The 17,274-nt window shown below is 38.5% G+C and overlaps 1 protein-coding gene and 1 pseudogene across 1 annotated transcript; one reads left to right on the top strand and one right to left on the bottom strand.

Annotated features, from left to right (window-relative positions):
• Nucleotides 1-14,497: 14,497 nt before the first annotated feature.
• LOC100413110 (olfactory receptor 51J1) lies at nucleotides 14,498-15,451 on the top strand. Its single transcript, XM_002754897.5, has one exon. It carries the CDS (start codon nucleotides 14,498-14,500, stop codon nucleotides 15,449-15,451), a length of 954 nt encoding a protein of 317 aa, XP_002754943.3.
• A 592-nt stretch (nucleotides 15,452-16,043) lies between these two features.
• LOC108593964 (dolichyl-diphosphooligosaccharide--protein glycosyltransferase subunit TMEM258 pseudogene) lies at nucleotides 16,044-16,473 on the bottom strand (annotated as a pseudogene).
• Between the last annotated feature and the right edge of the window lie 801 nt (nucleotides 16,474-17,274).

Below are 17,274 nucleotides of genomic sequence, written 5' to 3' on the forward strand. Positions count from 1 at the left end.
TTCCTGGACTCCTGTGTCCTCCCAAGCCTAAACCAGGAGGAAGCTGAAACTATGAATAGACCAATAACAAGGTCTGAAGTCGAGGCAGCAATTAAGAGCCTACCTCACCAAAAAAGCCCAGGTCCAGATGGGTTCACAGCCAAATTCTATCAGACACACAAGGAGGAGCTGGTACCATTCCTTCTAAAACTGTTTCAAACAATCCAAAAAGAGGGAATCCTTCCCAAATCATTTTATGAGACCAACATCATCCTGATACCAAAACCCGGCAGAGACCCAACGAGAAAAGAAAACTTCAGGCCAATATCCATGATGAACATAGATGCAAAAATCTTCAATAAAATATTGGCAAGCCGATTGCAACAGCAAATCAAAAAACGTATTCATCATGATCAAGTAGGATTCATCACGGGGATGCAAGGCTGGTTCAACATACGCAAGTCTATCAACGTAATTCACCACATAAACAGAACCAAAAACAAAAACCACATGATTATCTCAATTGATGCAGAGAAGGCATTTGACAAAATTCAACAGCCCTTTATGCTAAAAACCCTCAATAAACTCGGTATCGATGGAACGTATCTCAAAGTAATAAAAGCTATTTATGACAAACCAACAGCCAATATCATACTGAATGGGCAAAAACTGGAAGCATTCCCTTTGAAATCTGGCACTAGACAAGGATGCCCTCTTTCACCACTCCTATTCAATATAGTACTGGAAGTTCTAGCCAGAGCAATCAGGCAAGAAAAAGAAATAAAGGGTATTCAAATAGGAAAGGTGGAAGCCAAATTGTCTCTATTTGCAGACGACATGATAGTATACCTAGAAGACCCCATTGCCTCAGCCCAAAAACTCCTGAAACTGATAAGCAATTTCAGCAAAGTCTCAGGATATAAAATCAATGCGCAAAAATCACAAGCATTCGTCTACACCAATAACAGACTTAAAGAAAGCCAAATCAAGAGCGAACTGCCATTCGCAATTGCTACAAAAAGAATAAAATACCTTGGAATACAACTCACAAGGAACGTAAGGGACCTCTTCAAGGAGAACTACAAACCACTGCTCAACGAAATCAGAGAGGACACAAACAGATGGAGAAACATTCCATGTTCATGGTTAGGAAGAATTAATATCGTGAAAATGGCTATACTGCCCAAAGTAATTTACAGAATCAACGCTATCCCCATCAAGCTACCATTGACTTTCTTCACAGAACTGGAAAAAAACACCATGAACTTCATATGGAACCAAAAGAGAGCCTGCATAGCCAAGTCAATTCTAAGCAAAAAGAACACAGCGGGGGGCATCACACTACCGGATTTCAAACTATACTACAAGGCTACAGTAATCAAAACAGCATGGTACTGGTACCAAAACAGAGATATAGACCAATGGAACAAAACAGAGGCACCGGAGGCAACACAACATACATACAACTATACAATCTTTGATAAACCTGACAAAAACAAGCAATGGGGCAAGGATTCCATGTTTAACAAATGGTGTTGGGAAAACTGGCTAGCCATGTGCAGAAAGCAGAAACTGGACCCCTTCCTGACACCTTACACTAAAATTAACTCCAGATGGATTAAAGACTTAAACATAAGACCTGGCACCATAAAAACCCTAGAAGGAAATCTAGGCAAAACTATCCAGGACATAGGAGTAGGCAAGGACTTCATGAACAAAACACCAAAAGCATTGGCAACAAAAGCCAAAATAGACAAATGGGACCTAATCAAACTCCACAGCTTCTGCATGGCAAAAGAAACAGTCACTAGAGTGGATCGGCAACCAACAGAATGGGAAAAAATTTTTGCAGTCTACCCATCAGACAAAGGGCTGATATCCAGAATTTACAAACAACTCAAGCAGATTTACAGGAAAAAAACAAACAAGCCCATTCAAAAGTGGGCAAAGGATATTAACAGATACTTTACGAAAGAAGACATATATGAGGCCAATAATCATATGAAAAAATGCTCATTGTCACTGGTCATCAGAGAGATGCAAATCAAAACCACATTGAGATACCGTCTCACGCCAGTTAGAATGGCGATCATTAAAAAATCTGGAGACAACAGATGCTGGAGAGGATGTGGAGAAAAATGAACACTTTTACACTGTTGGTGGGAGTGTAAATTAGTTCAACCATTGTGGAAGACGGTGTGGCAATTCCTCAAGGCCTTAGAAATAGAAATTCCATTTGACCCAGCAATCCCATTACTGGGTATATATCCAAAAGACTATAAATCGTTCTACTATAAGGACACATGTACACGAATGTTCATTGCAGCACTGTTTACAATAGCAAAGACCTGGAATCAACCCAAATGCCCATTGATAATAGACTGGATTGGAAAAATGTGGCACATATACACCATGGAATATTATGCAGCAATCAGAAATGATGAGTTTGTGTCGTTTGTAGGGACATGGATGAATCTGGAGAACATCATCCTCAGCAAACTGACACAAGAACAGAAAATGAAACACCGCATATTCTCACTCATAGGTGGGTGATGAAAAATGAGAACACATGGACACAGAAAGGGGAGTACTAAACACTGGGGTCTATTGGGGGGAAAAGGGGAGGGCCAGTGGGAGGGGGAGGTTGGGAGGGATAGCCTGGGGAGAAATGCCAAATGTGGGTGTAGGGGAGAAGAAAAGCAATGCACACTGCCATGTGTGTACCTACGCAACTGTCTTGCATGCTCTGCTCATGTACCCCAAAACCTATAATCCAATAAAAAATTAAAAAAAAAACTGTTCAAAAATAATACATTCAATACCATCTTCTGTTATTAAAATTACATATTTTACTATCTATGTGTATATATATATATGTATGTTATGTATGTGTGTTACAGATATATGTGTATATATATATCTGTAATATACACACATACATATCTGTTATACATAAACATATATACACAATAAAATTTTAAATTTTAATAACAGAAGGCTTTAACGTGTCTTCAGTATATATTGACAACTTTGGAAAATTAGAAGAAACCTAGGTCTAAGACCAAAGTCCTATTGCTGAGAATAAGCCCAGAGGAAGGAATTTTAGAAATTAGGAATTTAAGTCTACAAGAATGCTGGCCTTGAGAAATAACACTAACTCCTCCTGCTAAGACCTTATTTAAAGAACTTATTGTAGATGGACATTGAGATGAAAAAGTGGAGGGAAAAGAAGATATGTGGTTCATGATAATTATCATTAATCGCTTGAGAATTTAAAATTTGAGGTTTCACGAGTTGTACTAAGTTGAAGCCATTGTAACATAACAGACTGAATATTAGTAGAGCAATAAAGGAGCAATTTTTTTGAGAGCTTTGCTTTCCTTGGATTTGTAGGGGCCTGAATTTACAAGTGTCCCTGACTGCCTCCTGGTAGCCTTCAATGGCTGTCAAGACTAGATTGTCCCTCCCCCTCCATTCCATTATGCATTCTAACACTTGTTGCTGGTCTCATGTCGCATATGATATGTATAGTAACGTAATTATCTGCATACTGCTTTTTCTTTTCTTTTCTTTTTTTATCTATTGTTCACTTCATGCACCCATTGACTTCTGTAGTGCCTAAAGCAGTCCAAGTACTAAATAAATATTTGTGAAATGAAAAATGAATTATTGAGTCTATAAATCCAGTCAGGCCTATATATATTCCCAAGACCCTTGTTTATTTCATAGAAAATCTAATATTAACCATTAACCTCTTTTATTGTTTGCATTAACCCCATTTGACAATAATGTGTGCATCCTTTATTCTTTCTCTCCCCTCTATTTCTACGACTACAATTTTCTTTTCTTCTCTGACTTCTTCTGGTTCACATTTTAAAGATATCCTCAAAACCTAAGGATATTCTCTTAGAAATTACTATACTCTAAACTTCTCAATAACACAAATTGTCTTAATACAAACCTCATCCTCAGTGTCAATATCTGTGATAGGGTTAAACATTCCCAGTTATATTTGGGAGACTTTTAGAAGAACGCATGCATGTTTTAATGCTAACCATTATATAAAAAATCTATAGTAATAGTTTAGGTGTGGTGTTATGAGTTAGAAGAGTACATTTGGAAAAAGTTTGAAAATAAGAGATGTGTGAGGCTATTACCAAAGTTATAATGGTTTGAATACAATAATTTATACGATCTTTATATCTCTATGAGGTGTGTTGTTTACATTTTAAAGGAAATAATAAATTGTGAAAATAGATTTAAATTCACATATCTATAATTTTAAATTTCTCACCCTTAAATGACTTGATACTTGCCTCAAAATGTGATGGAGACAAATTCGGACTGAAGATTTGAATATGGATTCCTTTCTCCTGACAGAATTTAATATTATCATTTTAATAAGGTTTTCAAGCATGTAACTTCTTTTTCCTATGGAAATATCTCCATAATACTCATGACTCTACTTCTTTCCTTCATAACCATGTCCATTCTGCCTAGTTATCATCCTCTCTTCCACCTCCATCCCACCCACTAATATCTCTCCTTAGGGGAAGGAATCTGATGACTGGTAACACTGCAATTCTTTTCTTTTTTTCTCAGACTTATTGAAATTCAGGTTAGCATTTTATGATGTATATATGTTCTATCACACACCAAATAGGAAGTTTCTGAAAGGGATAGGAATAAAAAGCTTTGTCTGTCTTTCCCTTCTGTAACCTACAATTGTACCACCCTCTACCATGTAGATGTAATTTTAATCAGTGGCTCAGACCCAATGATAATGTCATGCCTCTAATTCATCTCACTGTTTGTATGCCTGTCTTGCAAAAATGGTTTTACCTCAATAAATTCGTGAGATCTCACCTGAGATATTCACGCAGGTGGACGTCCAAGAGTTGGAAGAGAGCACTTCTGGATTTCCAGGACTGTGCACCATAATTTTCTTCACTTTACCTGGAGTGACAATGCCAATATAAATCCACATGCCTCATCCTGAGTGTTTTGCCATTCAGTGACATTAAGGTTTTTCTCCCCACCTATTTATTGTAGTAGATAACTCTGTTTATCATACTAAGATCAGTATTGGGTTTTTTTTTAGCTGTTCTCTATGTTCTCCTTCCCACATGGGTTTAATTAGTCTGACAGCCATTTTAATGGATCATACTTCTGGATATTTTATAATCATCCCAACATTCCTCTGAATTGTTAAATAGACATTACCTTTGGGACCCAGGCATTTGATGCTTACATTCCTATTTACCTTAATTAAAAGTATTTATGTCCACTACTCTAGTAGCATCTGTTGCATAATCTTTATTATCACCTTCACCTATAGGCTGGATTCATTGCTCCCTGTGGTCCCAGCATGCTCATTTTTTTGCATGATGCTAGACGTTGTGCCTGTAGTAAAATGGCAGAAGGCCCTCCTAATGTTTGTGCTCTTGTACTTACAATCATGGTCTTCTAGTTGCACTACATAGGACTGCCTGTCCAGTCGCTGCACTTCTGCAGACTGTTATTTTCAAGCATTCTTCTCTTTTCCCACCTGCAATTAATTCAATACCTAGAGCTTAAAAATGCAAAAGAAATGAAAGAGAATTTTTTTTCTCATTGACTTTCCATAAGAGGGTTAACAAACATCAGACTAGCAAGGGCCTTTGAGCTATAGACTTCTGATTCACTCCAAGCTACGGTGATGCCAGCATCGGGTATTCAGGCCATTGCATGGCTTTGTGCCATTATTGCTAAGCTATAAGCCATATTGGATGGAGGATGAGTGAAAGGAGGAAGGTTCCCCTTCATATGAAAAACACTAATGAAAATATTAAAACAAAAAAGAAGGTGGAATGGAATAAAAACCTGAGCTTAGTTTTTTCCAGGTAGAGAGAGCAGTATTATTGACATTAAACCCTTCAAAAACAAATCAAGTATCTCTGAAGAAGTTGTGTGGCATGTTCCCATGAGGCTTTATGACACTGTATATAGATAGATAGATAGATATTTGGATTTCTGGGGTCAACCTAGGCTATATCCCTAGGTTAATCCCTTTCTCCTTTAAATACTCTACCTTACCCCACAAGTTAGATGAATCCCCAATGTTAATGTAGATTAATGGTCAACAGAAGGAGATACAGATTGTTTTTTACTACTGCATCAAGCTGTACCTGGGTTCTATTTGTAATCAAAATGATTGTTTTTTCAGTACAAGCCATCTATGAGTCAGGTCACTTCATGATTCTAATCTGAATCTGATAAATTATAATATAACATATAATTTATTTAAAACTGAAATTACACTAGACTCTTTGTCTATGTGCAATTTAACATTTTATTTTATTTTAAGTTCAGGGTGTATTTTCAGGATGTGCAGGTCTGTTACATAGGTAAATGTGTGCCATGGTTTTTTGCTGCACCTAACCATCATCTAGGTATTAAGCTCAGTATGCATTAGCTATATTTCCTGATGCTCTCCCTCTCCTAACCCCCACCCTGACAGGCCCCAGTGTGTGATGTTGTTACTCTTGTGTCCATGTGTCTCATTGTTCAGCTTCTGCTTTTAAGTGAGAACATATGGTGTTTGGTTTTCTCTTCTTGGGTTAGTTTGTGGAGGACAAGGGCTTCCACTTCCATTCATGTTCCTGCAAAGGGCATTATCTGCTTCTATTTTACGGCTGCATAGCGTTCCATGGAGTATATGTGCCACGTTTTCTTTATCCAGCCTATAATTGATGGGCATTTCGGTTAATTCCATGTCTTTGCTATTGTGATTAGTGCTGCAATAAACATACCCATGCATGTATCTTTATAATAGAACAATTTATATTCTTTTGTGTATATACCCAGTAATGAGACTGCTAGATCAAATGATATTTCTGGTTCGAGGTCTCTGAGGAATCACTGCACTGTCTTCTGCAGTGGTTGAACTAATTTACAGTCCCACCAACACTGTAAAAGCTTTCTTATTTCTCCACAGCCTCACCAGCATCTATTGTTTCTTGACTTTTTAATAATTGCCATTCTAATTGGCATGTGATAATATCTCATTGTGGTTTTGATTTGCTTTTCTCTAATGATCAGTGATGTTGGGCTTCTTTTCATATGTTTGTTGGCCCCCAAATTATGTCTTCTTTTGAGAAGTATCTGTTCATGTCCTTTGCCCACTTTTTCATGGGGTTGTTATTTTTCTTGTTAATTTGTTTAAATTCCTTGTAAACTCTGGATATTAGACCTTTGTTAGATGGATAGATTGCAACAATTTCCCCATTCTGTAGCTTGTCTGTTCATGCTGATGATAGTTTTTATTGCTGTGCAGAAGCTCTTTAGTTTAATTAGATCCCATTTGTCAATTTGTGCTTTTATTAAATTGCTTTTGACGTTTTCATCATGAAATCTTTGCCAATGCCTATGTCTCGAATGGTATTGCCTAGATATTCTTTTAAAGTTTTTATTGTTTTGGATTTTACATTTAAGTCTTCAATCCATTTTGGATTAATTTTTGTATAAGGTGTAAAAAAGGGGTCCAGTTTCAATTTTCTGCATATGGCTAACCAGTTCTCTCAGCGTCATTTATTAAATAAGGAATCCTTTTCCTATTGCTTGTTTTGTCAGGTTTGTCAAAAATCAGATAGTTGTAGATATGCAGTCTTATTACTTAGTTTTCTATTCTGTTCCATTGATCTTTGCGTCTGTTTTTGTAAGAGTACCATGCTATTTCGGTTTGAAATTGGGTACTGGGATGCCTTCAGTTTTGTTCTTTTGGCTTAGGGTTGTCTTGTCTATACAGGCTCCATTTTGGTTCCACATAAATTTTTAAATAGTTTTTTTTTTTTCTAATTCTGTGAGGAATGTCGATGGCAGTTTGATGGGAATAGCATTGTATTTCTCAATTACTTTGGACAGAACAGCCATTTTCATGACATTGATCCTTCCTATCTATGACCATGGACGTTTTTCATTTGTTTTTGTCCTCTCTGAGTTCACTGACCAGTTGTTTGTAGTTCTTGAAGAGGTCCTCCTCTCTTGTTAGCTGTATTCCTTGGTATTTTGTTCTCTTTGTAGCAATTGTGAATGGAAGTTCATTCATGATTTGGCTCTCTGCTTGTCTGTTGTTGGAGTATGGAATGCTTGTGATTTTTGCACATCAATTTTGTGTCCTGAAATTTTGTTGAACTTACATATCAGCTTAATAAGCTTTTGGGCTGAAACAATGGATTTTTCTAGATATAGGATCGTGCCATCTTCAAACAGAGACTATTTGACTTCCTCCCTTCCTACGTGAATACCTTTATTTCTTTCTCTTATCTGATTGCCCTGGGCAGAACTTCCAATGCTATGTTGAACAGGAGTGGTAACGGACATTATTCTTGTTTTGTGCTGGTTTTCAAGGGGACTGCTTCCAGCTTTTGCCTATTCAGTATGATATTGGCTGTGGGCTTGTCAAAGATGACTTGTTATTTTGAGGTATGCTCCTTCAATACCTAGTTTATTGAGAGGATTTTTTAAATATAAAGGGATGTTGAATTTTATCAAAGGCCTTTTCTGTATCTATTGAGATGATCATGTGGTTTTTGTCTACAGTTTTGTTTATGTGATGAATTTTTTTGATTTGTGTGTGTTAAACCAGACTTGCATCCCACGTGTGAAGCTGACTTAATCATGGTAGATAAGCTTTTTGATGTGCTGCTGGATTTGGTTTGCCAGCATTTTATTGAGGATTTTTTCACTGATGTTCATCAGGAATATTGACCAAAAATTTTCTCTTTTTTTGTTGTATCGCTGCCGGTTTTAGTATCAGAATAATGCTGGCCTCATAAAACGGGTTAGAGAGAAGTCCCTCCTTTTCAATTGTTTGGAATAGTTTCAGAAGAAATGGTACCAGCTCTTCTGTGTACCTCTGGTAGAATTCAGTTATAAATCCATCGGGTTTTGGACTTTTTCGGTTGGTAGACTATTTATTACTTTCTCAGTTCTAGAACTTGTTATTGGTCTATTCAGGGATTCGACTTCCTTTTGGTTTAGTCTTTGGAGAGGGTATGGGTCCAGGAATTTATTCATTTCCTCTAGATGTTCTATACACACACATGTGTATATATACATGTATATATAGCAATCTATAGCACACAAGTTATCATTTAAAGAGTTTTCTCAGCAATTATACAAAACCTCCTTCTCTCTTTTTAAGCCAGTGGCTCAAAAACAAAAAGTATTTTCAAAGCAGTTTTATTAAGTCTTATAAATAGGTCATAGTGAACTTTCAAGACAAACCACATTTTCCCTCTTGTCAGACAATTATCCAATAAACCAGCCATATACAAACAATCAAGATTCATTGGTTCAATATTTTTAATTTTTAATTCTTCTTAACATTTTGTTGTGGAAATATCTACTTTCTGCTAGCTCTCTCTAGCCATCATATGCTGGGAAGCCGTATTCATCATAGCTTTTTGATTAATCTTTCCCCCATCCTTACCCCAACCCAATCTGGAAACTTTTCTTACTATAGCTTAACCCCTTACATTTTGTCATCTGAAATTAAACACTCTTGATGTTCTCTGGATACTAACAATTCTGTGACCTTCTCCTTTTTTAATAAATACATATTCATAAAAGTGATAGGTAATGATCTTAATAAGACTAACGTATTATTTCTTTAGGATACAATTGTCCAATAAAACTTATATCAGCTAATCCTTATACTGCACTTTTTATAAGCCAGATATTTTCTAAGCAATTTACATATATTATTTCAATATGCTAGATAAATACTATTATTACACTCATTTCACAAAGATACTGACTTTATGTCTTTGCTTGTTTCTCTTAGGTTCTCTGGATATTGAGAAACGGTGATGTAACTACCTGGGTAATTTCTCCTCAGGGAACCTAACTTTCTCCCCATTACTCTACTCTCAGGGACTCTGATTAGCTTTAAAAAACATGAGGCAGCATTCCAGCCCAAGGATTAAGATGATATGAATTCCACAGTGGCAGGAACTTGCTGAAGTGAACTTCCCCATTCCACCTGAGGCTCAGTGGCCAGTTCCATTTGTGGTAAGTGCACAAGCCCATGATCTTTTATGTGGTTTGGCTCTGCATCCCCACCCAAATTTTGTATTGAATTGCAATCCCAATAATCCTCAGCATCTAGGGAGGGACCAGGTTGGAGATTATTGGATCATGGGGGCAATTTCCCAGTTTTTGTGATAGTGATTGAGTTCTTAGGAGATCTGATGGTTTTATAAGCCACATTTTCCTCTTCTTGCTCACTCTCTCTTGCCTGCCACCAGGTAAGATGAGACTGCTTCCCCTTCCCCTTCTCCTTACTAAGTAAATACTTAGTAAGCTTCCTGAGGCCTCCCCAACTATGTGGAAATGTGAGTCAATTAAACCTCTTTTGTTTATAAATGACCCAGTCTCAGGTAGTGTCTTTATAGCAGTGTGAGAATGGACTAATACTATCTGTAAGCCCTGTCTTCTGAAGCAGCATCAGGAGTCCCAACCCCAGGTCACAGTGCGAAGGCCTTGGCATTCTCTCTAAGACAGTAGTCAGCTCCCTAGCCTCTTGAACCTGTCTGGCAGAATGAGAAGAATCATATCCTAAATTGGTGGCAGATGAAAAACAAAACAAAAATATCAGAGAACATCAGGAATTCTTGAACTGGTTTTGCCATCATATTATCTTGGGTTATTCATGAAATGCATATGTCTGGTTTATATGCTCATCTACTAAGTGGAAAATTCTTGTCTCCTTGTTTACCTTACAGATGTGGTCTGAGTATCAGTGAGGCAATAACAAGGAAAGACAATTATTAATAAAAAGTTGGAAATAAGCTGACTATGATTGACTTTTTCTGCGAATGCCTGAAAGAGTGATAGAGTGGAGAGAATATTAACATTTGCTAGTTGCTAAAGGCTCACAGTAAATACTTAGAGCCAGTCTCTGAGGTTGGTGTTAACATCTTTATCTTTAAAAAGACAGATACCAATGTGCACAAAGGTAAAGTACGTAAAGTTGTACTGCACATAAGATTCACCTCCAATTCTGTTCAGTTCCAGAAATACAGTCATCACTGTACCACATTCTATTTTTTTTTTCTGCTTATTTTTTGTGACCTATTATACTGGGCTATAGACTGCATGATCCCTTTTGTAACCATTCAAGCTCAAATGCTCTTATCAAACAAATCCTAAACTCAGGAGAATGATCGTGTTTTAAGATCTCTTTCAAGGATACCTGACCCTTATCTGGCTGTAGAGACTCTGGAGATGGAAACTGAGAAGGATGCAAAAAAAAAAAAAAATACAAAGGAAGAAAACAAAAGGGATCATATAGGGGCAGAGAAGGCAGAGGAGGAGAGACTCTAGTTTCAAGTATCAGTCAAGATTTGTTTCTTCCAATATCTGGTTACTTGAGGTGTGGCAGGCAGAATATAGGGTGCAGTGGGATCAGGGATTTAGTAAGGCAGCACATGGGAAGAACAGCTGCTCAATCCAGAGGCAGATCAATATTTGGTCTATTTAAAGAACTAAGAAGGGCATGTTGAGCTTTTGGAGGTGAGGAAGAAACACAAGGGCATCAAGAATGGGGAAGACAAATGTTCTCATTTTCAGCCATAAGATGTTCTGACATGTGTGATCTTTTGTCCAGATCAATAATTTGTCCCTGAATTTTCCTGCCCTATGTTTTAACATAGCCCACAGCACAGAGCTTTTCCTAAGCTGGTATCTACTATGCTGCATTGTATGAGAGCATAAGTGTTCAGGGACCTTGTATTTAGTCAGGCAATTAATTTTTTTCTTTCCATATTTTAATAATAGAAAAATATTTTTGAAAATTAAGTATTTTAATATCCCATTACATCTACACTTTTTATTTTCTCCCTATTTTATTTTAGTTTTTGTCAAAGTGCTACCTTATATACCTGCTGCCATGGTAATTTCCTTTTTTATTTCTGCACCACATTGCATCCAACTTTTCAACTTAGCCTGAACATTTTCTGCTAATTAATAGGTCTCATCCAAAATGTCACTTTCCAAGGAAAGCTTTTCCTGACTTTTATTTTTTTATTTTCTAAAATACATATTTTATTGCACTTTAGGTTCTGGGGTACATGTGCAAAACATGCAGGATTGTTGCACAGGTACACATACATGGTAATGTGGTTTGCTGCCTCCATCACCCCATCGCCTATATCTGGCATTTCTCCCCATGTTATCCCTTCCCAACCTCCCTACCCCCCACTGTCCCTCCCCTGTTCCCCCCTAAAAGACCCCAGGGTGTGATGCTCTCCTCCCTGTGTCCATATGTTCTCATTGTTCAACACCCACCTGAGTGAGAACATGTAGGTTTGCTTTTCTGTTCTTGTGGCAGTTTGCTGAGAATGATGGTTTCCAGGATCATCCATGTCCCTACAAAGGACACAAACTCATCATTTTTTAGGGCTGCATAGTATTCCACAGTGTATATGTGCCACATTTGCTTTGTACAGTCTATCATCGATGGGCATTTGGGTTGGTTCCAGGTCTTTGCAATTGTAAACAGTGCCACAATGAACATACGTGTGCATGTGTCTTTGTAATAGAATGATTTATAATCCTTTTGATATATACTCAGTAATGGGATTGCTGGGTCAAATGGAATAAATTGGGTTTTTCCCTCTAGGACTCTGTCATAGTATCTTGAACTTTTCCTTTGTAATACTTCATATGATTGTAATTAGCTTTGAGATGAGACTTCAGCATAGGTGATGATTGCATTTGAATATTTGTGGAAGGAGATTTGTTCTCTGTAACCTGTGATTGAAAGTTGCAGAAATTTTCTGAGGAGGTCGAGGACTCTGTGTTGCCTGAGTCCTGCATGGTCCTTGACATAGAGGTGTGCTGATTGGTTATAGGTCTGCAGAGCAAAGAAGAACATGGTTATTAAGCCATGATGGAATAGTGATGTCCCTGTTGATGTGTAAGTGCAGCAGTAGCTGAATGGAAAGCACATACCCGGGAAGAATCAGATTTTCAGTGCATGTGGGAAGCATGTTTGTGCATGTGTGAATAGGTAAGCATGTGTGTCTGTGTGTGTTTGTGTGCATTTGGGTGCATGAGTTGAAAACAATCTTCAGAGGTCTTTCTTATCCTGCTACTCCACGATTCTAATGTTATAGCTGGTGGCCTAGACGATGCTTACCTCAAAACACACCCAATCCAGGCAGGTGGTTTTTTCTTTCCATCTGCTGCCTTCATCTCCTGCCCAGGAGAACATTCCTTGAAAAGCCATTTAGATTTCCAGTGTTGTTGCTGCAGTGTATTCAGCAGCATGTCTGAACTAGAAAGAAAAAGTCCTAATGGATAAGGTAAGTTTCTTTGAGAACTGTTGAGTCAACAGATTGTGGATGTCATCATTGACAGAATACTTACATGAACCTTAAAGACTTCACACACATCCACCAATGTAGGTTCCTTCTCCTTCCTGAATCTTCCATGTCTTTGCACATAATCTTTCTAGTTGACTCCTAACTTTTCAAAACATGGGACAGCTAACCCAGTGTGGGTCCAAACTTCATGCTTTTCTAGTTTAATTCTCTGCCACCTGCACCAAGCTCGGGCCACTACCACTATCTCAGCCTTGCTTAATTATTCATACATCTATATGTATCCAACAGGTAATTTTTAGCTCTTTTTAAATATCATGCTATGGACCTTGTCTTTACATATTTACCAATAAAATATTTTCACCTATACCTAACATTTCGTATCTTATTTTGGGATTGCTTTCATTTATCTGTCTCCTCAGCAGCTTCTTAGGGCCAGACATCTCCACACCAACACAAGGCAGTCGTTCCTCTCTAAGCTGATCCAAGGTACACTACACCTTAGAGGCATAATCTATCTATCTTTTCTTTTTTCTTTCTTTCTTTCTTGCTCTTTCATTCCTTTTTTTCTTTCTTGTGCTTTCTCTCTTTCTTTCTTCCTTCCTTTTTCTTTCTCTTTCTGTCTTCCTTCTTTCCTTCCCACTGCAACCTTTGCCCTCTGGGCTCAAGTGATCCTCCTGCCTCAGCCTCTTAAGTAGCTGGGACTACAAGCACACCCCACCAAGCCTGGTGAATTTTTGCAATTTTTAGTAGAGACAGAGTTTTGCCATGTGGCCTAAACTGGTCTCAAACTCCTGGGCTGAAGCGATCTGCCTGCATCAGCCTCCCAGAGTGCTGGGATTTCAGGCATGAGTCACTGCACCTGATCAGAGGCATAATTTTCTTTCTGCTGATAACATAATATAACTTTCTATAACTTAGTTTTCTATCTGCCTATGATAGAAGCTGTAGCACTCTCCATGCTGAAAATTTCCTGATGGTAGTCATTTGTCAGTTTTTAGAAATAAGAAATTTGGCCACATAATTCTGTGATTTTGCTTTTTTCCTTCCCTTCCCTCAGTGCCCAGTTATCTTTCTTCACAATGATGTCATCTCACTAATTTGTTTCTAATTCTTGAGGTGGTACTGATCCCAGGAGATAATATGTCAACATGAAGACTTCTAACAACTCCTTGAGGTTTTTACCTACAACATTCATTTTGGTTGGCATCCCAGGGCTGGAGGCAGAGCACCTCTGGATCTCTGTCCCCTTCTGCTTGTTGTACATCATCATCTTTCTTGGGAATGGCATCATTCTTCACATCATCAGAACAGATGTTGCCCTACATCAGCCCATGTACCTCTTTCTTGCCATGTTGGCACTGTCTGAGGTTGGTGTCTCTGCATCCACCCTGCCTACAGTCTTAGGCATATTCCTTTTTGGAAATACTGAAATTAGTTTTGAAGCATGTCTTTTCCAGATGTTCTTTATCCATTCTTTATCCATTATGGAGTCAGATGTGCTGCTGGCCATGTCTTTGGACCGCTTTGTGGCCATCCACAACCCACTGCGCTATACAGCTATGCTGACACTGCCCCGGGTCTTCAGCACAGGAGCTATTATCGGGCTGAAAAGCATCATGCTCATGGCTCCATTCCCCATTCTCTTATGGCGTCTGCCCTTCTGTGGCCACAATGCCCTCTCACATTCCTATTGTCTGCACCCCAATCTTATCCATCTATCTTGTGGGAACATTTCTGTTAACAATATCTATGGAATTTTCATTGTTACCTCCACTTTTGGGCTGGATTCATTGCTGATTGTGATCTCCTATGTGCTCATACTCCACACTGTACTGGGTATTGACACTGGAGAAGGGCGGAAGAAGGCGCTCAACACATGTGGCTCACACATCTGTGCTGTGCTTGCTTACTATGTGCCTATGATTGGCTTGTCTATAGTGCACCGCCTTGGACATCATGTGTCCCCTCTGCTGCAAGCCATGATGGCCAATGCCTACCTTTTCTTCCCACCTGTTGTCAATCCTATTATCTACAGCATGAAGACCAAGGAGATCCGTCGTGGCATTGTTCGAATGCTATCAGAGAAAAGAACCAGAGTATAGCCAAAATCCATAGTAGGAAGAGATGTTTTTGTTTGTTTGCTTGCTTTCTATACTAACAGGTGGCCTTAGATTGCATGTTATGCAATTGATATCACCTTAAAACACAGTGTCTAACAGGAGGTTCTCTATAGTCTGACCACAAACTGGAGTGAGGGTGCAAGTCGGGGTGAATTATGTGTGACAGAACAGTACACAAAAGTGAGACTCTTTTAAAACATGTGGTATGAGGTTTTTTTCATTACCTTGTATACCTGGAGCAGGGATGCAGAAAAGATTGTAACACAGCATTAGTCATAAGGAAAAGGCACCTGGGACTTGGAAGCTATAATGGGAAATCTATTCAGGCCTCTGTGCTAGGGATAGAGGAAGTGAAATGCATTACGGTATCTTAAGTTATTGCTCTCTGAATTCAACAGGAGCGGAACATATCAGCTAGTTCCAAAAATGGCTTCTACGACAGGCTATGACTTGGCATTCACCCAAACTCAACAAGGCCCCAAAGATTACAAATGTTATTTATTATGCAATAGCAAAAAAGTAATTTACAAAAGCATGGATTCAGTGAAGCCACTTGGTTGTTACCCTTGGGCACTCACATGTAGATGCCAACCCAGAGCATCAGGAAGAGGACTCCAAAGCCCATGAAGAGTGAGGCCATCAAGGAGATCTTTATAGATATCATGAGTGTACTTGATAGAGGTGACCTTGTAAACGAAGAACCAGGTGGTGAAGAACATGCTGATGGCCAAATCACCACTGTCCGATGGGGAAAGACAGCTGGGTTCACTTGGCTGGTGTATTTGCTCGTGGCCTCAAGCTCCATTTTGCCCCGTGCAGGCAAAGCTGCCACTCCGCTCCTAGAAGACTTCTGTTATTTCTTATCTTTTGCTTTCTTGACTTCATCTCATCTCTCTGACTAGGTAATTATAGCTAACAATGTTATCTACTGTGATACGGAGTATCTAGCAGACCTGATTTAATCATCACATTCTCATAAGACTCACCAAGTAATGTTCACAATTTTCCAAAGCCATAGACTGATCATCTGATCTACAAAAACACTAAATTCTTGACCATCTTTCCAGTCAATATTGGCTCTGAATGGCTTTTTGCCCAAAACATCCAGCACCATTTTCATCTGGATAGTTTCCCCTGCTGGTAAAAATGGTGAACGCTTTTCCTTATATACTCCCAGTCCCCCACAGAGACACCAGATCCACTAACACTCTCTAACTGATGTTCAAAATCTGCACTGCTCATACCTCAGCATGGAATGAAGTGAGCTAAGAAACTCTCTCTAACTTTGGTTTACAAGGATTTGCAGGCATTTCCTGATGGATACTAGGTTCATTTCTGGGAATATGTAGCAATTTGACATGTTGTGTCTCATGTCAAAGTTTGCTTGACTCAATCTGAAACTAATCTATTTGGCAAAGTTTTCTTTCTGTTAGTTTATATCCTCGTCATTACAGTGCCTCCCATCCTCAGTCTAATTTCATCTTTTTGAGGACTAAGTACTTGGTGGAACACACAGAGGCAATGAGGAAGCTGGTTTATGCAGCTGAAGAGAGCAGCAAAGGAAACAGATAATCCAAACCAGAATCCTGAACTACACCAGAGATATCCTTCTCTCTTCCCAGGGAGTTTCAACTTGATTTTTTTCCAAACTAGATCTCTCTGCTAGGAAATGAAAAAGGAGGTTTAGGTTTTTCTTTCTTCTAGGAATTTCTAAAAGAGTTTATTCAGAAGCCAAGTTCTAAAGACTTTAGGGAGTCTTGGGATGATGCATTCTTTGCCCCTTCACTTCTTGACTGATACATTAC

The sequence above is a fragment of the Callithrix jacchus genome, chromosome 10 (assembly GCF_049354715.1).
Source record: "Callithrix jacchus isolate 240 chromosome 10, calJac240_pri, whole genome shotgun sequence".
Taxonomy (NCBI): Eukaryota; Metazoa; Chordata; class Mammalia; order Primates; family Cebidae; genus Callithrix; species Callithrix jacchus.